Below are 23857 nucleotides of genomic sequence, written 5' to 3' on the forward strand. Positions count from 1 at the left end.
AGCTATATAGGCCTCATTTGATTCTCTGGTCCCTTCTGAATACCACAGGCCATTTCTGAAAGCTATATTTAGTTTAACCTGCCAGCTGTCATGAATATGTTAAGCTTATTATGGACAGCTCTCATGGATATGCAGAAAAGCTAAGATGATTATGTTAAGTTGATAAAAACGGTGACTCCTCACATTACCGTGGGAGTCATAACCGGGCTGAAGCGATGGAAATAGGCTGACTGACTATCAACCGCTATCACTGCTAATGAGTGAGACTGTGTCAGCCTATTAGTGCACCTTCTCTTAGGAGCATAACACCTACACCATCACTTTTACACCATATTGTAACCTGATTACACATTGGGTTGTTCTTTTATCTGAGGATGAGCTATCACAAGGCCTAATCACAGGGTTTACTTTATCTTCTTTGCGTGAAATCTGCTGATGTTCTTTCAGCAGGAGCACGGTACAAAAACAGACTCACAGCATACCATATTGTGGAAAACAGTAAAAATACCTCAGGAAAAACAATTAACAGAAACACTCATTAAAGCTCCCTGACACACATTCGCTCTCTGAGTCAATCCTTCACCAAAACAAAGCAGGACACACATCCCTCCCTCTCCTCATCTCTCTCTCTCTCTGCCTGCAGCCACAGTGTTTTTTGTTTTTTTTTACTTTATCACTCCATCTGGGTATCTGTTTGCTGGCCTCAGCAGGAATCTGAATAGAGAGCAGTTTATTACACCAAACGCGCCCCCTTTGCTAGTCTGCTTTGCACTCAAAACTGTTACCACACATATATAAAGCGCAAGCCTATACAACATGGGAAAAAAAACACCCACTGCAGGAGAGGACATTTGAAACTCATCCCTGTGTGCTCTTCTTCTTCCGCTTCCCATGGCCTACGTTGCCCTGCAGCGATAGGCTGCATATGCTGCAGCCACTGAAAGCTGTGATCATGTGTGTGGTGCTGCTCGTGAATGGCAGACAGACAGGCAGTGAGGAGAGGCAGAGACAGGCAGCTGTGCGTAAGTAATGTATCCTCCAGAATCTGGGTCACACTCACGCCACTTTTATATTGTCAGATTATTTCACCTAGTTTCATGATTTGGCGAGTCATATTGTCCTAGATAGATTTACTGAATTAGTAGCCCTGCGGTACCTGTAATTGAAGCTTTCCAGTTACAATGCATCACTCTTATTGAATAAGATACAGACTGTAGGGATGCTTGATAATGATGATGATAGTTAACCTTTAATAATACATTTAATTTACTAGTAAAGAATACATTGATTTTAAAATGATGCCTGCTGGGGAGAGGCACAGCGGCTCTTATGAAATACACCATTATGTAAACACAATACGTTTAGTAAAGTAAACAATGCAAGATACAAGAGTACTATTAACATATTCACCGTTATAGAATAAAGGTAATAATTTGATTAAAATCTTATTTCTATTTTGCTGATCGAGTTGAACCTAATTGTTGAATTATCTTCTTAGACAATAACAGCAACATTAAAATACTGAAGACACACTTGACATCAAATGAAGTGTCTTCTCTTTCCGCTGGTATCTGTCTCTACCACCATGCCCTCTGACGACGTACGTTTCTCCCGCACCGGCGGCGTGTTCACGCATTAACGGCGCGCGGTGTCATTCTTGAACACGCAGTCAGGTGTCGCGCTTCTATCACGCTACCGGCGACGCCCGCCCGGCTTCCCCCCACCACCACCACCACCACACACACGCCTTCACGTCTGCACGGGCATCGAAACGCGTTTTATTTATTTATCTCTTCCTTCACTCATGTGGATGAAATGTATAGGAACGGATGACGTCGCGCGTGCACCCCAGTGTGTGTGTGTGTGGGCGTGGAGCGAAGTGTCAGCGTGCGGCGCGAGCGCAGGGGAAGCCTGGAGCTGAATCCAGTCTGTAGCTGGAGGAGGGATAACGTCGGTGGCTGGGAGATACAACTTCAGCCACTGCTGGAAAACGTTAGTAAGACCCGGGGAGTAAAGTTGTAAGTGGTCGTTTGTTCGCGGTGAGCTGGGAGGGAGGGTGAGTTCAGACAGCTCCTCCACGCCGAAGCCTCCCTTCCTGGATGTGAAGCAAATTAGGCAGCGACGGTTTCAACACCAGGACACTTGTGTGCCCACTGGACCTCCATTTCAGGTAAGTTTGTTCGGTTTATAACGATACACAACTTCTGTCGAGTCTCGACTGTGCGGTGGCGAATATCCGACATCCGTGTTTCCATGTCGGTCTCATGTCAGAGCCACAGACCGGGCTCCATCGTTACCAGGCTTTACATGTGAGTTTAGGCTAGCTAACAGTTCCGCCAAGCCTCATATCAACCCAGACAGGGAGGCTGCATCGTGAACCTGTGTGTGTGTGTGTGTGTGTGTGTGTGTGTGTGTGTGTGTGTGTGTGTGTGGCATCTCTGGTCGACTCTGCCAGCTGGCCACAGAGGAAGTATGAAGCGTGATGATAACGTTACTCGACACGAGTGATTAATATTCAACTGCTTTCTTTTTCTTTTTTTTTTTTTTATCTTACATTACCGATGTTGCTTTCCTCGTCCTACCCTGGTTTAAGGGAGGCCACAACTGGACCACATTTGTCTGCGGTAACACCAGAACAACACGGTGGAAATGCAACATGACAGTGGTTCACACAGAAACATTAGTCCGTACAGCCTGAGTGCAAGGACAGCCGACCTCTGTGGGCTGGAGGAGGATGCTGCAGCAGCCCCGTGCATGCATGTCGCTGTGGGGTGTGGTTGGGAAGCCGGACAGGAAGGCTGTCAGCAGTGTAAAGCGCTCCCTCCAGCAGCACCCTCTACCCTGTAATCTCCTATTTGACAGCTCATTACATAGTTGGCCACATCGCATTAAGCCATCCCCACCATGTCGCTGGTCTACCAAACCAGTCCTCTGCCATGCATGTACTCTGTCCGTCCGCTGTGTTTACAGGCGGGGACTCTTGTCTGTCATAACAGCTCTGCTGCTGTATAGCAGGCGGCCCCAGAGGCTCGTAAATCTGCTCCAGTGGACAGCCAACATGTGTTGCACACTCACTTGTGTTTGATCAGCCAGCTCAGGGCATGCTGCACAAACTATGATGCTGTGTTCATTTTTATGTGTTGTATTAACTGGTGCCGAGGAAGGAATAGCTCTCATGCAAGTACTGGAACAAAACTGTGATTGTTATTGTGACAGGAAGAGAAAGGGTTGCTGTCTATTTCTGGTTATTTCATATTATTATTATATTTTGTCACCCTGACCTCAACCTGTTAGTCTACTCGATGTTAGCTATAATGTCAATGAATGCTGACATTCACCTGGACTCCTGTTTATGTCACCCCTCTTTTAATTTTCCTCACCCACTGCCTTCAGCCACCTTTCCCCTAACTTAATTTGTCCCACTTATTCCTCATTCATAATCCTATCTCTCCCTCCATACCCCTGTCTTCTTCAGCGTAACGCTTTGAGTAACAGGCTGCCACCAGGATAATCCTTGTGGACTATACCCACATGTGAGTGCCTCTCTGATTGCTTCAGTTCCTCCATTATAACCCTCTCTGGAAGACATACCAGGGTAGTTCATCCTATATTCTGAATAAAAAGAGTGGGACAGATGAGTAAATGTCTGCACTGTGTATTCATGTTTATGTTGTGTAAGCCAGAGGCAACCAGCTAGTGTAGGGAGAGAGGAAGACAGAGAGAGAGAGAGAGGCAAGGTTAATCACATTACTGATAGCACTATCATGTCTTTCTGAGTTGGGAGCGGCTATGGCTGCTAACATACACAAAAGGGCACCCATGCATGCAAAAGCATACATGCACATATATGTGCAGTGCATGCACAATCCAAAAACACATAAAGCGTCCAGCAACCAAATTGTGACATTACTATAGACCTAAACCCTGAACAGTAAAAGTAGCAATACCATAACTGAGTAGACGGTGTGTGTGTGTGTGTGTGTGTGTGTGTGTGTGTGTGTGTGTGTGTGTGTGTGTGTGTTGTGTGTGTGTGTGTGTGTGTGTGTGTGTGTGTGTGTGTGTGTGTGTGACACAGACACAGACACAGAGCGAAAGAGACATTGTGTTTATCTGTTTGGGTTGACTAGTCATTGGGGTCAGTAACCTGTAGTTGGCATAGTAGTTTTTAGGTCATATGCTTCACTAGTGTTGCACTTTGCTGGGTTACTCAGCCTTTCAGCGGGATCTTTACAGTGTCTTTGGAGTATCACTAGACTGCTGAGTGTGCGTGTGTGTCTGCTGTGGAGGGATGTCTGGAGTGTGGCCAGACTTGTTCTGACAGTCTACACTCTGCCGATGCAGATATGACTACAATGAGAATGTATGTGTGTGTCGTGTCCATGTATAAGCCCATGAGGCATTGTAACAAATGTGTAGTATAAACAGGAGTATATGTCATTCTGTCCACTCCCTCACTGTTGCTTTTGTAACCTGCACAGAGAAGCAAGGAGTCTTTGTTTGCCCTTCCATTTGCAGCTCTTTTATGAATTTATTGGGCCTGCATGTCTCACTGAAGTCTTGTTAATGTTTGACACTGTGTGTGTGTGTGTGGTCTGTCTAGCTTTGAGGAGGTCCATCTGTAAGTGTGTGACAAGCTTGTGACCATTGCAAAGAAGTCTGTTTACATTTTGTACTTCACTTACAACCAATAATGGCTCTTCTGCCAAAGTGTAAAGCTATTATTATATATTTCTATATCACAGAAGTGTAATCACAAACAAGCCATGAAAATAATAAATGTGAACTAAAACTATTTTTTGTAGCTGGTTTGGAACAATTGTAGTCCAAAGTCCAAATCACAATTTGCATGTTAATCATGATTGTGTCATCCCTCAGCAACTCTGTAATTTAATACAACTGCATATCTCTCTGCAGGCTTCATTTTTCAGATGTCCACCAAGGACAGGTTTATTGCACTAATGCTAATACTTATTCCACTTATGTTTTGAATTTTGAGATGTGATAAATCAAGTAATCACATAAATATAGGAAGTGAGTGGAGAGCAATGTGGTATTTCAGAGGAAGAAGCAACCAGAACTGGAACGATTAGTGGAAATATCAGGTAGGCAATCTAAGAAAAATTATTCAGCAACTATTTTGAGAATTGGTTAATCGTTTAAGTGAAATGCCAAAAAGTTTGATGGTTGCAGGTTCTTCCTGTCTTAACTATATAGTAAATAGAAAGTCATTGAGACAGTATGATGGGAATTTGTCACTATTGTCTGATGTTTTACAGAGCAAGCAACTGATTGATTAGACAGATTGCAATATGATTCATGATTAGATTACTTTTGCATCATAACCTAATTGTATGGCTGTAAACTCTCAGAATGACACAGAAAGGTATAAAGGTTTTAGGAACACTGCCACCACATGTACCTGAAATAGTAATCGGAAACTTAATGGTTTTATTGCCAACGAGTAGGTGGACAATTTTTACAGCAGCTTTTTGTTTCAAATGATCAAACCAGCTCTTAAAGTTACTTTAGGCACCTTATCACAGTCCATACAGTACAATTCACTATTCACAAAAAACAATACCACACTTTGTTCAGCCCTTTCTGAAAGGATTAAGATTTCAACAGCCAATGGTAGCTAGGTACCAACCTAAAGCCTCGATTATGCTATGCTTCTGCTAATGTTCTTATGTTGTACTGATGTTGACATAGACACATTTTGTTGCCGACTTTTTTTGAGTTTATTTCTCAAGCAGCCGTACACTTAATTGTGAAACTCCTTAGTAGTTACAGAATTTCTTCATCACTTTTTTCTTGTTTTTAGCTCCATTGTTTGTTTAAGCCAATTGTAACTGTACTACATTCACTTCATTTAAGTAGGCCTTGAATGGGCCTTTTTGTTGTATCTGTATTATTCGCGATATAACTTGTGATTGATTTGATTGAGTAACAGTGATTTAAAAAAAAAAATTGTTTTGAATATAGGATTATTTCGACTATATGTGGGTGATAGAAACTTTTTGTTTAAACATTTAAGTCTTCTAGTGCAATATACGTTGGGTATATACTGGGTATATAAGAGGATGAGGTCGTTTAAGGTCTATGACTTGTGCAGGGTTTTGTTTGCATTAAAGGTGCTTGTTAGCTTCTTGGTGTCCCTGTAAAATGTTCCAGTTTCCCCTATAAAATTTCAGTTCTGGCTGCCAGCTTGGGAACACGTGGCTCCAGGAGGCATTGTTGGGAACTGTGTGCGGTTGAAGGCATATATATATTATTAAACAAGAGTTCTAGTGTGATGCAAGCACAGGTTATCAGTAGACTAGTGAGACTAGCTAGATTGACCCAAAATGTGTGAAGACAAAATATGTATTAAAATGATTGACAAGCATCAAACCACTTAAGTTACCACTCTGTGTGTTACATCCAGATGTTCGTCAGAATAGCATCAACTCCTCCTTCCCCTATGAAGAAAAACAAATGAAACCGTCCCTCATGGCTCTCAGCTATTTCAGCTCGGGTACACCTGGTCTCTGATTATGGCACAGGCATGCATAAACATGTTTAAAACAGTGACAGGGTGAAAAGAGTACAGGAGACATTTTTTTCTTGTAAATTGTGTGCTAGAAATTCCGGTACACATGGCTGTAGTCAAGTCTATTGACCTCCTGTGGATAAATATATGTTGGTTACTAATGTGAATGGGTGTAAAGGGCCTTTTGGTGCCTGAGTGAATATGTGTCAGCTGTATCTGTCGCTAGTTGTTCTGTTTAAGACTGTGTGCTTGTGTCAGTGCTTTCTGTGTGTGAATGATCTCTCTCTCTCCCTCTCTTTTCCTCTCTCTGTGAATGAGAGTGAGATCACTGACTGCTCGGTAACATCACCATGCCAGCAAGTGGGGGTGGAGGGATGAGAGAGGTTAGAGAATGTAAGGGGGGGATGGATGAAGGTTGGTAGAGCTGGTTTTCCACTTTGCTCCTGCTCTTTCCTCTTCTCTGCCTCTGTCTCATAGCCTTAATCCTCCTCCATCCTTTCTCTCATTCTTTTTCTCTCCCATTCCCACTGGTTCACAATGTTTGGCTGTGCGTGCTGTGTAGAAAGCCATGTGGAAGAAAGCTTTCTTGCCCTCCAGCATCAATGCATTTCTTTCTCTCAGTCAACCTCGTCTCAGAGATTGGACCAGATAACAAATGTGCAGCCTCTATACGATGCAGTTTTCTGTTTGTGCAAAATGTCTGTGTGTGTGCTTCAAATCCACTGTGAGACTCCTCCTTCCCATCATCCTTTGCTATGAGAGGAATAGACTTTTTGAGAGCAAGGGTTGCCTTGGTAACTATTGCTGCCATCTGTGTATGTTGTATGAATGTTTGGTTATGTGCATGTAGAAAAAGATGGAGGCCCGTGGTCTTAATGCTTCAGCTCCCTCATCGTTGCATTATTTATTTAATAGTAAGCAGAAAGACTGTAAGGTTACTGGGTTACAATTCATTCCCAGGAAGAGATTAGAGGAGTCCACTTTCATCTCAGTGAATGTGTGTTATCGTAGCAACGCATCCACAGAAAAATATGCCAAAAATACACCTGCTAACACAACTGTAGCCTGCCTTCAGTGGGAAAAAAAGGAGGAGTAGAGCGTAAACAAATCATTAATTTAAATCTTTTTTTATTAGCCTCGGTCACCCTTAATTCCAGTTTAGCTGATGAACAATGATATCCTTACTGGTTTTACATTAACACTGAAACTATTAGTCAAATAATCGAGTAGTTGATAGACAGAAAATGAATAAAGTCATGTAATGAGCACAAAATTTTCACATTGTGATTGTTTGCTGCTATTCTCTGTTTTGTATTATGGCTCTTTTAAACAGAAAAAAATAAATACATAAATAATGCTTTACAGTATTTGCAGTGTGTTTAGAAAGACAAAGGGGGGGAAAGTCTTGCCATTGTTATTTCACTGAAGGATAAAGCGGACAGATCAGATGGCAGCTGCTATCTTCATTCACCTGGTCCAAAGAGTCAAGAGTAACTCAATCAGATATCTATTTGAAACCGTAATTTATTCCATGATGAGAAGATGTGAAAACAAAAAGAAGGCAATAGAAAGGATAGACAGATGAACAATGAATGAAGCAGAAGATTTCTAGTTCAAATTTTCGAAGGAGACTCCATTAGTACAGGCTGCCAGTGTTAAGTGTTATGTTAAGTGGTCTACAGTGATGCTAGGACTGCTCTTCATTCTTTACAGTCTGTATGCAGGCCCAGAACAGATTACAGGATCTCTGGACAAAGAAATCGTCAAAGTAAAGGATGAATTTATTAGTCTGCTGAAAGAGAGAAGTGTTGAAGGAGATGTGAGAGGCCAGGGACTATAACTGTGGTGGTCAGACACGTTTTCATGCACTGTGGAGCTTTTAAGTACAGCCCAGGGACTGGAATAGGATGGTGATAAATGACCCAGGTGTATATGTTAGAGGGACGAGGGCAACAGAGGAGAGTGTAAATGTTAGTCCCAAAAATAGTCTGTTTTCTCCAGGCCGTAGTGCGTCATGTGGCTTGGGCCCAGAGTATTGTGTAAAGTAGTGTCGTGTAACCCAGTTTTTAACACTGACTCACACTTTTCCATCTTCTCTTTTTCCTCTATGTTTGTCTGTCTGTCTCTTTCAAATAGAAACTCTCAGCAACCTCCAGCAATGATGTAGACTTGACATCCACATGATGATGATGCTCGCAGGGAGGAGGAGCAGTGACTGACTCTCTCCTCCTTTTTCGCCACACCTGGCACTCTGTGTCCGTCCTGATTGGGTGGCCAGAGTGCTATGTCATCAACCACACCTTCTGCGGCCCTACCCTTTAAGAAGGGAAGGAAGCCGGAGAAATCGGAGGTGATGGCTGACTCTGTGCAGGCCACCAATGAGGAGCTGAGGAGCAAACTCATGGACATCCAGATTGAGCTGCAGCAGGAGCGGGGCAAGGTGAGGGGGGAGAAGGAAGAAGAAGAAGAGGAGGAGGTTGAGGCCTTGTGTAAAAACATAATGACACTGACAGCAGAGAGGTAGTCTCCTTTACCTGTATCGTATCTTTACCATCACACTGAAGGCCGAGGAAGAAGAGGGTGTACAATTGTAAAGTAACAAAATGAAGTGCTTTACATGCACACTTAAAAAAAGTGATACTTCTACCGATTAAAGCTGTAATAATGGTGATTGCACTCAGTTGCACAAACGTGTATACCACTTGCCAATCAGCATTATGTTTATTCAGTGAGGCCTGCCCTTCTAAAGTCTTGGAAAACCCGTCAGAGTGGTTTGACTCTCCTTGTATCTTCTGATTGACACAAACCACCCCTCTGTGCTGTTCTCTGCATCTATCATGGCTGTACCTAGAGAATACAGTCACAGTACTGGGATTCAGTTTTTTCTGGGGCAAGCCATGCTTAAAACATGTGCCTTTCCCATTTGTATAAAAAAACATCTTCAAGATGCCAAGTGGAGCAGTGGGTGTAAGAATGTCAACAGCAGCGCATAAAGTATAATATTGACACAGTAAGGGTGGAACAAATATACGGATGCATCAAATGGAATTCACCTTTTCTATTTAAAATATCATGATGAAATTCATTTAAGCAGGCAAAGATATAGTGAGGTACAAGCAAGGAAAACTTGTTTTTGGTTCAACATTTTTTTTGAGCAAGTAGAGAAACCATAACTGTAGATTTAAGTGTCTACTGCTCTCTGTTGGGCAATGAAGCACCGCTCAATAGCTGTTCATTTGTTTTGTTTTAAACTGCCAACTCTTAGGCACAAACTTGCAAATAAAGTCATCCCTGTGCTGTACACAGTCTGGGGCAAATGGATGAATACACTGGCGGCCTGTTATATGTAGGATAGTGATTGGTTGATTTGATTCTTATGCAACAACAATGTGTCACTCTCCCAGGCATGTAAGCTCCGTGAGCGGCTCCAGGAGCAGCGGCAGGCTCGTGAGCTTGAGCAGCACAAACACGCTGTAGCGATCACCGACCTGCGTGCCAAACTTCATGAAGAAAAGCTACGCGAGACAGCGGCTGTCCGTGAGGGCCTGGCGCGGCAGCATGAAGTTGAGCTGGCCCGGGCCATCAAGATCCGGGATGCTGAGGTGCAGAGGCTCCAGGGGCTTGTAAACGCGCTGAGGGATGGAGCTGCTGACAAGCTAAAAAATGCTCTTCTTGGAGAGGCTCGGGAGGAGGCCAGGAGAGCTTTTGATGGGGAGAGGCTAAAGCTACAGCAGGAGGTAGGTTTTAGCATGTATATAGGTGACAGTAATGCAATATTAATTATATCTCCATTATAGATTGTGGAAAAATATGGACGTGTTAATTGTAAAATAAAGACATTGTATGTTTTTTTGTGAAAAGTTGGCATTTTGAAACCTGTGTGTGTGTGTGTGTGTGTGTGTGTGTGTGTGTGTGTGTGTGTGTGTGTGTGTGTGTGTGTGTGTGTGTGTGTGTGTTTGTGTTTGTATATGCTGGGTCTTGATGTGGGTCTGCGTAAACCTTTGTAAATTTGCTGCTGAAAAACAGGAAGCAGGGTGGAAAAGCCTGTTGCCAAGCTATTGTTCCATTGTAGCCTTTCCAGACAAACAGGGCATCTATCATTACAACTGTCTAATGGGACATGTGTTTATAAATGAGTGTCACTCTCTTTGTTGTTTTTGGTTTTGTATGTGTTAATATTAACGTGTGGGTGTGGGTTCTTTTAGATCCAGGAGCAGAAGACAGCCAGGAAGCAGGCTGAGGAGGCACTTGGAAATGCTCTGCAGGCTGATAAAGCCAAAGCAGCAGATCTCCGCACAGCTTACCAACAGCACCAGGATGAGGTGCACCGCATCAAACGGGACTGTGAGAGAGACATCCGCAGACTGGTGAGACCACATGCTGCTGGGAAGACATACATATGTCTTATCTTAAACTCACATGTCCACTAGCTTAGTCTTTAGATAAAAGGCTAATACATTGTATGATAGCTTGACAAAACCCAGCAGCTGTTATTTTTATACCCCTTGTCTGTCCCAACCACATTTGAATATCACCAAGAGTCACTCACACACCGACATCTGTTTTCCTGCTTCTGAAGTTCAGTTCCAGCTCAGGGTTTATCTCACTGACATATGAAGGTTACAGGCTAATTGTTGCACTGTCTGGCTTGGCCTGTCTCACAATGTCGTGCTTATCTGCCGGAATAGAATCTGTTTACCTGGGCAGTCACACATTAACCACATTACAATGAGCAGGGCTGCAATAACAGGCATTATTCTTAATAAAGGAATGTTTGAGCAAGGAGACTTTATGATATTTGGGATCAGAGTAGTAAAAGATTAAAAGTATGGCTGATTGATGAAGAGCCGGCAGTTCAGGAAATACCAGTGTTAAAGAACAAAATACGGAGGGAAGTAGAAGTGGGAACATTTGTCAGAAGACATTGCATTAATGCAGAGCCAGAACAAAGCTTCATAAATTACTTACAGTGAAGCAGATTTTTTTTACAAGCTAAAACACTGTCACATCCTTTTTCTTTTTTCTGTTGTCGGCCATCGGAGCATACAGCTTTTTAGACTGAAGGTGTAGACAGTGTGAAGACTGAAGGTTGCATCACCCAAAGCCTAACAAATGTATTTCATAAAACATAAACCAGATACTTACACATGGTGGTAAATCAAATAAAGCTCAGTTTCTGAATTTTATAAAAGCTTTTGGTATATTGTCCGCAACATAATCTGAGAAATATCTGCACTACATATTATAATTTATTATGAAAATTTTCAGTAATATTAATGTGGGCTTTAAGTAGGATTTAATGGAAAACTGTGTCTGACTCACTCACTCTTTCCACCACCCACCACCATATTCCTATCCATCCCTCTTCTAGATGGATGAGTTGAAGGCGAAGGACCGGGTGGTGTGTGCCCTGGAGAGGGAGCTGGGGCTGCAGGCCGGCTACACCCAGAAGCTTCAGCTTCAGAAGGAAGCCCTGGATGAGCAGCTGGGCCATGTACGAGAGGCAGAGAGACACAACCACGGCAGCCCCAAGAGGGAAGTGGCTCCTGGGCTGGGGGACAACCAAGACCTGCTCAACAACCAGGTAGACACACACAGACACAAAACCAAATGTACATGGGCCTGAATAAATGGAATAACACATATTTTTCTGGTATTTACTATATTTTAAATTTGATAATGTTTGCACAAAGAATTCAAAACATTAGGTGGAGGTCCTTGCTATGATTTGAAGTGTGAGAAAGCCTCTAAACTGGCAAATTAAAGAAAGAACACCAACTTTGGATGGTTTCTTTGCATTAGCTGGAGGTACCCTGGATTTAAGTATTACAGAGAAAATGTAATTTACTTGAATCCCTGATTGAAACAGTTGAAACTTTAGACTTTAAGTGCATTATTTTTTTCTGAGTAACAAACATCTATCATATTGGAGGTGTACAACAATATTGTGTGTATCTGTGCATTAAATCACATCTGCACATACAGCTCATTCATTCATGAGAAGAATGTTGATATACTGTGTATACTTCACATACCGGTTCACACTTGCACTGTGAAATGGCCTCTCATCCTTCATCACACCTCCTCCTCTTTCCCATTCTCCTCCATTACCTGCCTGCCTGCCTGCATGTGCTCCCTTTTTTAGATTTTGTCTTCCTCCTCCTCTCCTCTCCCCTTTGCACCACAGGAGGTCGAGGAGCGTGACTTGAGGAGGTTCCAGCTGAAGATTGCGGAGCTCCATTCGGTCATCAGGAAACTGGAGGACAGAAATGCACTGCTGGCCGATGAGAGAAATGAACTAGTGAGGAACACACATGCAGAAGTACATACATGTTGTGATTATAGGCATGCAAATACACACTCATATATTTTTAGACTTACGATAAATACACACATAAGAAACAGGCCCATGAGTGTATTAAAACATGTTATTTTCTAAGCCCTCCAGTCTCGATATTTCCTCTCCTCTTAAAACTGGAAAGTCTGTGTCACAAGAAGGCAAGACTTAAATTACAGTGTTTCCGCTCCCTATTTCCTTCCTCTGTCCAGTTGAAGCGGGTGCGAGAGGCAGAGAGCCAGATGAAGCCCCTGTTTGAAAAGAACAAGCGGCTGTCCAAGAAGAATGATGACCTCCTGCAAACGCTGCAGCGCATGGAGGAGAAACTGAAGAACCTGAGCAGAGAGAACGCTGAGATGGTGAGATACACCAAGCGAATGTTTGACCTCAACTCTGTTGTTTCCCTCTTAAATATTAAAAAGTTCAAATACTAGAAGAAATCTGTAGAGGAAGAGGGATTGTGTTTCTGTACTTTGTCACTAAGAATTTCCTCAAAAAGGAAGCCTCCATACAACCATAATTTGGCCTCTGTCTCTGTCTCCCTCCTTCAGAAGGAAAAAGCCTCCTCCTCTCGGCCCCCCTCACAGCAACAATCCATTCAGCCCCCGCTGAGGCGGCCAAGCTCCCTGACAGACCTGAGCCACGCCCACGAGGAACAGGAAGTGGAGTTCCTCAAGCTGCAGGTTTCTGAGCAGCGTGGCATCATTGACGAGCTCACGCAGGTCAGTGTTTTACTCAAACCACCAGGGTCAGATTTTGTAGCTGGTCTTATTTGGTTTTAATGCTTACATTTCCAAAATTAGTTACATTTGCTTTTCTTATGTGATACGTGATTTTGTTTTAAAATGATTACATATTTAGATTTCTTTTAGGTATTTACCTCACTGGATAGGTATAGACCTTATTTTACCCACTTTCTCAATTGATTTAGCAGAAAATGTATTATATCACAATAATTATCAATATTGTTATATGAAATTACATATGCATTGTTAACAGGATATCATCCATATCACCTACCCCTAAATGGGGGCATCACATTGTGAAAGTACTACCTTTTACTTCTTGCTCCTGTCTGCCTTTTGGATCTCTCTAGATTAGAGGATTACATTAGATTTTTTAGAAAGGGCAGTGGATGGTGGAATGTATTATAGGTTTAGGGATGCACAGTATGGATTTATTTCAGCTGAGACAATGTAGTGAGTAAAAATGGATGATTTAATATTCCCTAGCTTTGACCTAACCAAATCTTACCGACATCACTATTGTTAACTCTACAGAGACAAAGAATAGTTCTGACTCCTCAAAAACTTCTCAAACATACCTATGAAATGTGAAGCCTGTGCAGCTCACTGAGTCATGTCCAAATCTCCAGGGACAAAGTTTGAGATGCTGATCTCCTGTGTGTTTATCTTCAGGAACGTGACCGATTGGTGATGAACAAAAAGACCAGGAGGAAACCTCTCAAACTGTCTAAAGTAAGTGCCCATGAGTGAAAACTCTGTTAGTCAGAAGTGTGTAACTAAGCAACTACTGTATCTGTGGTTGACTGATCCTTAAGCAATGTTTGCAGTTGAGTGTGTGTGTGTCTCTGTGTATGTTTGTGTTTAATTGGGCTCAAGAGAGAATAATGACAGTATCCCTCACAGCTGGGAGCTTCATGCTGAGCATGTGCAACTCCTGCGTGAACCATTCACCCAGCAAGTGGAAATTATTTTTTCACTTGTTGTTTTATTTTATGTTATGTATTTAGTGTTCTTGCAGGAACATGAATAATTTTTTCTCAAAACATGCAAGTTAAGTCTGTGTTTGCTTATATTTGCTTCCTTGTATGTGAATAAAGAGAGGAAAAGGGATATCTAATAGGATGAGGTGACTGTCACAAAAACATAATTGCTACGATACGTGTGTGTGTTTGGGATAACACATCAGGGGACATTTGAGAGTCTATGATGTTGCTAGGAGGAGGAGTTTTTAGATGCTTGTCAGATATTTTCTCCCACCTCTCTTACTGGAACCAGTTTGTCACCTTAGTGAGGTGGATAAAAGGTTGGGGACAGCAGCTTGGCTCTTGGACTTGCACCTGGAAATTTGCCTCTCTTTTTGGGGAATTTGGAGCTCGGAGACAAAAAAAAACCAGAAGCTGGCCTTTCGTTTTTCTTGTAGGAGGTTTGATTGTAACCAGAAGCTTTTGTTTGTCTGCTTTTCCAGTTTGTGTGGGAGTGCAACGGAAAGCAATTGTGCTTTGTGGACATTACTGGAGGCCCGCAGAGCGCTGTATAGATCAGCTAGTATAGTCCAAAACATGATAGATGTATTTTGGGGAGATTCTTTATAGTTTAGTGTATTTATTCTAGTAGCAACATGACAGAGTATCTCCTCCTTATCCTCTACTTCTCTGCCTTCATTTGCCTCTGTGCCCTAGTCTGCCTCTACTTCTCTGGTTGCCAGGAGATGACTTATAAACATGATGGTAAGGACTCTGTGGAGATTAGAAAAGTTAATAGCAAGAAAGAAGTAAACTAACGTTCAGCAACCCGATCTGGTTTACAGATTTATTTTACCGGAGATAAGACAGAATTGCAGTACCTGCTTTTGACGTTTTAAAATGTTTCAAAATGTTGTTGAATTAAGTTTTACTGTGCAGTTGTTAGAATTAGAAACAGCCTTGTGATGGATTTAGGGTCTTTTATTAATTAAAATTCATTAATCTGAAATCAGATGTGATATAATCTGGATTATTTGTTGGATTTGTTGGCTTTATAGATCAGGTTTAGTATAAGTTTTTATTTAACAATGTGGATATTGTCTTTTCTCCTCTCTTCCTCTGCGCAGAGGCATGTTGTGGAGACGTATTTTGGATTTGATGAGGAGTCGATAGACTCTGAGACCTCGTCGCTGACCTCCTTTAACACTGACCTCACTGACCGTACGCCTGCAACTCCAGAGGAGGATTTAGAAGAGGTAAGAAAATATTTTATCTACATTGAGAAAGAAATAATTCAAACTATAAATTATATTCTGTAGTTCTACAACTGAAAGATATATACTGCATGGATATTGAAATAACTGACAGGACAGAAACAAGACAGACCATTAAAATAATTTACAGAATGAGAAATGGGCTTAAAAATAAGTTACAAATAAGGTTTGTTTGACCCTGTCCCACTAGTATATTTTTTAATAACTTTTAATTTCTGTTTTTCTTAAATAAAGAGTGTTTCCCGTGAAGAATCAGAGCTTCGTTTCCGTCAGTTGACCAGAGAGTACCAGGCACTCCAGCGGGCCTACGCCCTTCTCCAAGAGCAGACAGGGGGCTCTCTGGATGCTGAGAGAGAAGCCAGGGTTTGTATAATCAATTCAAATAACGTTTACCCTTTTTTCTTTACAACTTTGAAAAAAAGAAGTGAATATGTTTGCAGTTCTGCAGTAATACCATGTATAGTTAGGGTTAGGGTTAAAATAATAACAATTTAGTTGATGCAAAAAAACTATGTTTTTTGTTATTATTTATTAGCCCCTTTGTCCCCAGAAAACAAAAAAAATCTGCAAAGATAAGCATCTCTGCCATGTTGTAGCTCAAGATGTGAGACGTAGAGCTGGACACCTGCTCACTGACTGTGCTGCTGCATGGAGCACGCTGGTGTTTGAGTGCAATTTGTGTCAGTGCTGGCAAACGCATGTGATTATTTTTCTAAATTCAAAATTGGAAATAACCAACAAAACTTTATCCAGCACAAAATTGATGCAACAGATCAGATAAACATCGGCCACTGAAAGTGATGGATGCCAGCTTATTTGCAGATTACAGTCGGTCAACGAATATTGCCCAATATATCACTGCATCCCTTAAATTTTCAGAATCTGTTCTACTGTTGTCTAGCCAGTTTGGCACCCTGGTCTCTGATGGCTGATCTTCCCTCCCACAGACACGCGAGCAGCTGCAGATGGAGCTCAGCAGCTGCCAAGCCAAGATCGTCGACCTGGAGAAGGCCCTGGCCGAGAGGGGGCAGGTAACAAAGACAAGAGATGGTGACAGGAGCTCACTGTTCCTGCTCTCACTGGCCCTCCTGCATGTCTGTCTGGCTGCTCTGCTCCTGGGCTGGCGCTATGCCGACCAGGTCTGCCGCAGATTCCTGTGACGTCATTTCCTGCATGTGTGATGTCACAGTTCTGTGCCTGCATGCTCTGCCTCACCCTCTATCCTTCCTGTTGTTGGTTTTGTTTCTTATTGGGCCTTTTGGGGCGGTTGAGTCTGGAGGCTCAGCTGTGAATAGATTGATATACGCGATCTTAATACAGTGATGTCACACCTTTTCTGAATATGAAAATTCATAGTTTACATTGATTTTAGTTTATTCAATATGTACATCATAAAACATTTTGGTCTGAGAACTAAGCCATGCCAGTGTTGAAGAAAAGCCTTGGCTATTTTGTCAAAACTAAGTAGATTAAAAGAAATGCTGACATTGAAAACCTTAATTATTACCTAACTGAAACCATGAGGAACACTGAAATTATTATTATGAATTCATATCACTACAATCAGTTTCTTCATCTGTTGTGAAGTTTTTCCTTTGTCACTGCATATTGCCTGTTCCACTGTGGCTTGATCCAGCTCTGTTGTTTTGATTTGCTGCTCGGCTGTTTTCCACCTAAGATTGCCTTCTGTTCCTCTTGTTACTGTGAACTCCTGATGATTGTGAATGCAGCTCCTTTGCCTGTTATCTCAGGAGTGGTCTTTATTTCTCTTGATCAATAAACTACTACTGTCACTCTGTTCCAGTCTGTTTGTGTCTGTGGTACACCTGCATGTGTGGTCTGGAAATATAGTAGATGGTTTTGAGATTTTGAGGTGGCTGATTGTGTTTCGGACAGCTTTTTTCATTGCACCCTCTCCTCTGGGATCCTTTCCTGTTCCTGGCAGTGTAATTTCTTGCTGATGTTCTGTTTGATTGTTATGGCAGGATTCAAAGTGGGTGGAGGAGAAGCAGTACTTGCTCAGGACCAACCAAGAACTTCATGAGAAGGTATATTGCATTAGACTATACTCACTTTTAATGCATCACTTCACTGGAAACATAGATACTGTATCAAGCTACTGTGTTGTTGCATGCTTACAGTCTCATAGTAACTAGAGCTTAGTATTAAGGTTTTTCATTGCAATTGCTGATACAATACTATTACTAATTATTGTATATTCTCTGTACCAACACCAAACAATACTTTTTCAAAACATTTTTTTTTGCATTTAACAAAAGAATACAAAGAACGACATGAAATACAGTCTAGTCTTACAAACTACTAATATTTTTATTAAATAAAAATAAACTATCTGATCAAGGCAAAGTAAGTTTATTAGTGAAGCACATTTCACAAAAAAGGCAATTCACTACTCTTAAGATTAAAAAGAAAAAATGTCATAACATTAAAATGCAAGTTAAAGTGTGAGAAACAATTTTAAAAGACATTTTAGGAAACTGAAGATGTAAGTGCAAGGGCAGTACATATGAGTGCTTAAGGTTCAGTCAGAAGCATTATAAAACAGATGTTTTTATCTGGATTCAAAAGTAGTAAGGTGGAACAGGTTTTATATTTTCTGTAAGTTTGTTCCATCTCTGTAGAGCATAGTGATATGAATTTGAGCAAGCATTCAGTGCCAATTTTTCTTTTAACTGTGCTACACTTGATAAGTCTTGAAATTCAACCCGAGTGCCAACCCTCTGGTAATCTATGAACTTCTTCTATGATACGAGGCTAGCAAAGCACAACTAATAATATGAGTTGGCCATAATTTGTAGATAAAAGTTTAATTAAATTTGAGCAGATTCAATGCTATTATGAGTTGGTTCATTTGTGATAATTCTTGCTATCTGAAATACATTATTAAAACTACAAGACATTCATTATTTGGGGTATTGGTAATGCACTGTTAAACCTGACAAACCATTGTGTGTGTGTGTGTGTCTGTAGATGTGTGTGTTGCAGCAGGCGGAGTCGCGGCTGCAGGCCGAGGTTCAGGACGCTCGGGATCAGAATGAGCTGCTGGAATTCAGGGTGCTGGAACTGGAAGTAAGAGACTGCACCAACGTCAAACTGTCACCAGGAGGCGACAACAACAATCTCAGTTCCAGACGCAAGACCTACATACAGTGACTCACCAGACAAACAGACAAACATACACATTGTTCATTCATATACACACTTGAGTCCTCCTCTGTATGCCTCTGTGTCTGCATGGCAGCTGTGTGTACCCCCTCCTCTTAACTGGAATATTTTTTTAATGAAAGAATGTTGTGTTAAGATGAATATAATTTTTAATTGAATAAAAATGTATTTATGTTAAACATTTAATCCCACCTTGTTCATTTTGTCTATCATTTCTGCATGCATGTCCAACATTTTGTTTATATTTGCCATTAGATGTCCATGGATAATTATGGAAAGATTAGCAGTATAATGTATTTTGGGGATTTTTATTGTTTATTTTAAGTATTTTTTCTTTAATATAAAAGAGAGAATATATATATACCAAAATAAGTATGGTTATTGACCTAGAGGTTTAAAGGCATAAAACATTTGAAATATTTAATTCACCCATGTTGATGGAGTAGCATCTGTTTCAGATCACATTCTCAGTTTTGAGTTTCAGCATGTGTTTTCAAATTCCCTATTGGTTTATTTTGGTTTCCCATTTAAATCTATGGGTTCCCACCTCCCTCATTTTGGCAGATCCTGATCATGTTTTCATGTAAGTAAATCCCTCATTCACTCCCTTTTCACTTTCATTTACATTCACATTCTGTGTTTCACTGTGCACCACTACCAATGTTATGATAAACTCTTACATGACTTGTAGAAATGTGATGTGTTTTGGTGTGTGAGTGTTAACTTGGTGTGTGCTTTCTGTAGGAAAGGGAGCGCAAATCGCCTGCCCTCAATCTGCACATGTCTGCGTTCCCTGAGAACAGCAGCAGTGCCCTGCAGATCTACTGCCACCAGGAGGGAGTCAAGGTGATAACACACATATCCTTAATATACATATCCATAACCAGACTATTTTCCTGCATGCAGTCAATGTAATGTCTGATGGTTTTCATGTCTGTGCAGGATGTAATTATTCCTGAGCTGATGAAGAAACTGGATATTCTGGGTGATAATGGGGTGAGTTAAAACACACTGTTATGATAAAATAAGATTGTTTATTCTTGTAATTTCTGATAACTCTGTTGTTTTTTCTGTAGAATCTCAGAAATGAGGAGCAGGTAGCGGTGATCCAAGCAGGGACGGTGATCTCACTGTGTGAAAAGGTAAGTGAAAGGCCTCTCTGACATGTTGTGTTTTTACTGACACACAGTGGACACTTGTTGCCATAACACTTAATTTATTCCAAACATTAAGTTATTTTAGCCTCTGAGAAAGCATTCTTCCACCTCCCTCACTGGTCCTTGCCTTTTGTCCTAATCCTCCCTGTACAGTGGTTGAAACAGATCGATAGCACAGAGGTTGCCCTCACACAGAAGATGATCGACCTGGAAAATGACAAGGTGAAAAATCAATTTATCATTAGAAAACAAAATGTTCAAATGTTTTGACAGATCAGATCCAAATACACTTGACTTTTCACTGTTATATGCACAAAACAAGCTATTTATCTGTTTATTTTTCTGCTATTCTAATCACAAAAAGTCCACCCAGATGTCAAATGTACCACTCATGGTTTTCCTGACTCTACAGAATATTCTGTACTCTACCATTCAGTTGTGTCTTGTGTTATATATCATTACATCTTGTTGCAGGAGCTGTTCAGTAAACAGAAGGGATTCCTCGAGGAAGAGTTGGACTACAGGAAGCAGGCCTTGGACCAGGCCTACATGGTACGGAGCCTGGAGCAGTATGACCTGTCTCTTTATACAAAAGTTGTCCAAAGCCTCTCGAATAGACAAAACACACTCATTTATATTAATTACACCATTAACCAAGGTTGTGTATAAGGCATAATGGTTCATGATAAAGTAATTCAGGAATGCAAGGGTGCAACCTCATCATTCCAGCATGACACATAAACATTTTGAACCCCATTAAACATCATGAACATGCTCCATGAAGGTAGAATTTGTCACATTGTGTTGGGATACTGCATCTTTTACCACTGAAGTCTAAATTCTGTGAACAATCTGAGCCACTGAATTGGCTGGGGGTATTTGGCTTCTTGTTTATTGGCCTAATGTTCTTTATCTTCTGAGGATGCCAATCGCTGATTCACTCCCTCTTAAATTGTAGAAAATATGAAGATATAATGCCTTTTATGAATAGCCTGTGTAACTTGGTTCAAGTGGACAGAACTAGTGAAGTTGAGAAGAATTAATAAGATTTTAATGTCAGATTTTGTTAGCATGAATGATCTTAACCCCTTCCCACTGACTTAAATAGGCTATAGTTAACACTTAAGTCACTTTCCATATAATCCTAACCATTTGATTTGGTCAGTTTTGGTGTTGGTTTGTGTTTATGGTCCCACTTTATATTGTGTTGGTGACAGCTTGGTTTTTACATGGTAACCTTGCCAGAACAGTCAGGCAACTGTGGAATTAATCTGTAGTAGACTGAGAATAAAAACATGGTTTGTGTTGTTAATATAATGACGTTACCATGTAAAGGTCAAGCCTCAATAACCCCCAATATATATAGTGGAACAGTGTTCCCCATATCTGCCATGGTCACAGTAGTGTGTGTATGTGTGTGTGTGTGTGTGTGTGTGTGTGTGTGTGTGTGTGTGTGTGTGTGTGTGTGTGTGTGTGTGTGTGTGTGTGTGTGTGTGTGTGTGTGTGTGTGTGTGTGTGTGTGTGTGTGTGTGTGTGTTTGCGTGCATATGTGTATCCGTTTTTTGTGCGTGCCTCCATGTGTGTGTTTGTGCATGCCTGTGTGTGTTTCTGCATGTGCATGTGCACGTCTGTGTGTGTGTGTTTGTGTACCTGTATGTGTGTGTATGTGGCTGGCTGTGCAGAGGATCGAGGAGCTGGAGGCCACGCTGTATAGCGCTCTGCAGCAGGAGCAGCCGTCATGCCAGGCGGTGGCCGAGTCGCTGACAGACAGGCAGAGGGAGGAGCTGAGGCTAGCCGTGGACAAGCTGCGGCGTCAGATTCTCCGGCAGAGCCGGCAGTTTGACAGTCAGATCTTACATGAGCGAATGGAGCTTCTACAGCAGGCCCAGCAGGTAAGGCTTAAAACAAATCGAGTCAGGTTACTGAATCCTGCCCTCCCTCAACCTGAGCCCTGGTCCCTGTCTGATACGTCTGACCCCACCAGACCTCTGGTGCTAAGAAAAAGATGCAGTATCCCTGTGTGTGCAACCTGTACTGTAAATGCATATGTAGAAGTGGAAGAGTAACAGATGAGACATAATGACTTGGCTGTGTGTGTGAGAGTGTGTATGTCATTGTGATCTGAATACCCCCCACTCCTTCAGTATCCCTCCACTCCGCAGCCCTCACAGTAGATTTACACCCATGGCTTGTACAGTATATGTTATTCATTGAGTACATCAACAACCACGACACCTTCAACTTCATTTGTACTCTAACTTACTAACATTGTTTTCCTAATTTCTAACAATATAACACTTAAAACACATTTTTAATCAACTACTCATGAAATATACTAACTAATTAAATTTATGATGATTTATGATTTATGCAGTTTAGTTTTAGTAGTCTCACTTAAAAGTCCCATACATTTTTTTCCCTATAGTTGGGCTTTTTACACACTTTCTCAGTCCCATGGCTGACTCAATGGCCTAGTAACTAGGACTCAGTGGTAATTTTTACCTTAATAAATGATTAAGCTGTGTTTGTTTGAAGGATTCAAAATTAGCTCCACTGAAAATAATTTGAAACAGATTATATAATAAATAAAACCCGTCTTTAACTTTAGAATTCCATGTCTGTCCAAGTGTATTTGCCAATAAATTTGAATCATTCTTTTTAAAACTCTGAATACACTTTAAGATACTGCAGCTAGCTTTTTTTTCTTTGCAAACAAGAACACTAATACATTTATCCAGAGTCAATGTATAAATTGCTCAGGTTTAAAGTCTAAAATATGGACGTTATAACTTCCACTGTTCACTGTTAAATCAGCTCTTTAGTTGCCATGGCAGCTTATCCTTACCCAACACAGCTACCATGGAGACAGAGGGCATGATGGGAAACAGGCAGGGTATTTGGAGTATATAGGAATAGTTGAGTGACAGTCTTAGTAACTGTTTAACAACTGTTTTAAAATGTAGATGATTGCATAAGATCTGGCCAAATGGTCTTAGTTTTATATTTGAACATATTTTACCAGCTAACCAAATCTGTCTTTGCCTTGCAGAGAATTAGAGAGCTGGAGGACAGGATTGACTTGCAAAAGAGACAAATAAAGGAAATAGAGGAAAAGGTACATTCAAGTCTTTATTTGTTTCTTTCTAATAAAGCTTTCTGTTATGGCTGGAAGAGGATGTGCATACTGCAAAGATTAACAAGAGATAATGTGGGGGGAGGTTACATCTACTATACTAATGCTCTGTGTTATTTTATTAATTTCTTGACGCTCTTTTTCTTCTCTCCCTTTTCTCACCTGTTTATTAAACCCCTTTTGTTCCTTTAGTTTTTGTTCCTCTTTTTGTTTTTCTCTTTAGCATTTATTCTTTGGCCTTAATGAAAGTGACCGTGGACCCACATCAGGTAGCACATTTATCCACTGTATCATTTTAGTACTTAACACACTTACAGTAACAACAAACAAGGAAAGAATTTAAAAATGTTTCCTTTTTCTCAGGTTTTAAGGTGCTGTGGAGGCAAGTGAGGACAAACAAACCTAATTGTTTTTTTATGCATTTATAGACAGCTCACAAAAACCATATGGCCTTTTTGATAAATGTGCACTTTTGCAGAAGACCCTTACCTGGAATGCAAACATATTCAAAAATGTAATAAATAATCAGATAT

At 41.1% G+C, this 23857-nt stretch overlaps 1 protein-coding gene across 1 annotated transcript; it reads left to right on the forward strand.

Moving 5' to 3' along the window:
• The first annotated feature begins 1700 nt into the window (after window positions 1-1700).
• jakmip1 (janus kinase and microtubule interacting protein 1) lies at window positions 1701-23849 on the forward strand. The gene is made up of 23 exons (XM_051419162.1): window positions 1701-2170; window positions 8666-8969; window positions 9934-10266; window positions 10735-10896; window positions 11901-12113; window positions 12717-12830; window positions 13079-13225; window positions 13418-13588; window positions 14285-14344; window positions 15702-15830; window positions 16083-16211; window positions 16796-16879; window positions 17834-17896; window positions 18840-18938; window positions 19779-19880; window positions 19977-20030; window positions 20111-20176; window positions 20345-20413; window positions 20666-20743; window positions 21874-22083; window positions 23241-23306; window positions 23517-23593; window positions 23688-23849. The coding sequence occupies exons 2-22, from the start codon at window positions 8814-8816 to the stop codon at window positions 23565-23567; spliced, it is 2556 nt and encodes an 851-aa protein (XP_051275122.1). The 5' UTR covers window positions 1701-2170; window positions 8666-8813; the 3' UTR covers window positions 23568-23593; window positions 23688-23849.
• Window positions 23850-23857: the final 8 nt, after the last annotated feature.

Source organism: Dicentrarchus labrax, unplaced genomic scaffold (assembly GCF_905237075.1).
Source record: "Dicentrarchus labrax unplaced genomic scaffold, dlabrax2021, whole genome shotgun sequence".
NCBI lineage: Eukaryota > Metazoa > Chordata > Actinopteri > Moronidae > Dicentrarchus > Dicentrarchus labrax.

Bases quoted from the DNA above. Each gene is read 5' to 3' on its own strand.
- jakmip1 (XM_051419162.1), top strand. From the start codon at position 8,814: ATGTCATCAACCACACCTTCTGCGGCCCTACCCTTTAAGAAGGGAAGG. The intron at 15,831-16,082 runs GTAAGAAAATAT...TCTTAAATAAAG, and splicing joins CAGAGGAGGATTTAGAAGAG to AGTGTTTCCCGTGAAGAATC. The intron at 20,414-20,665 runs GTGAAAAATCAA...ATCTTGTTGCAG, and splicing joins TCGACCTGGAAAATGACAAG to GAGCTGTTCAGTAAACAGAA.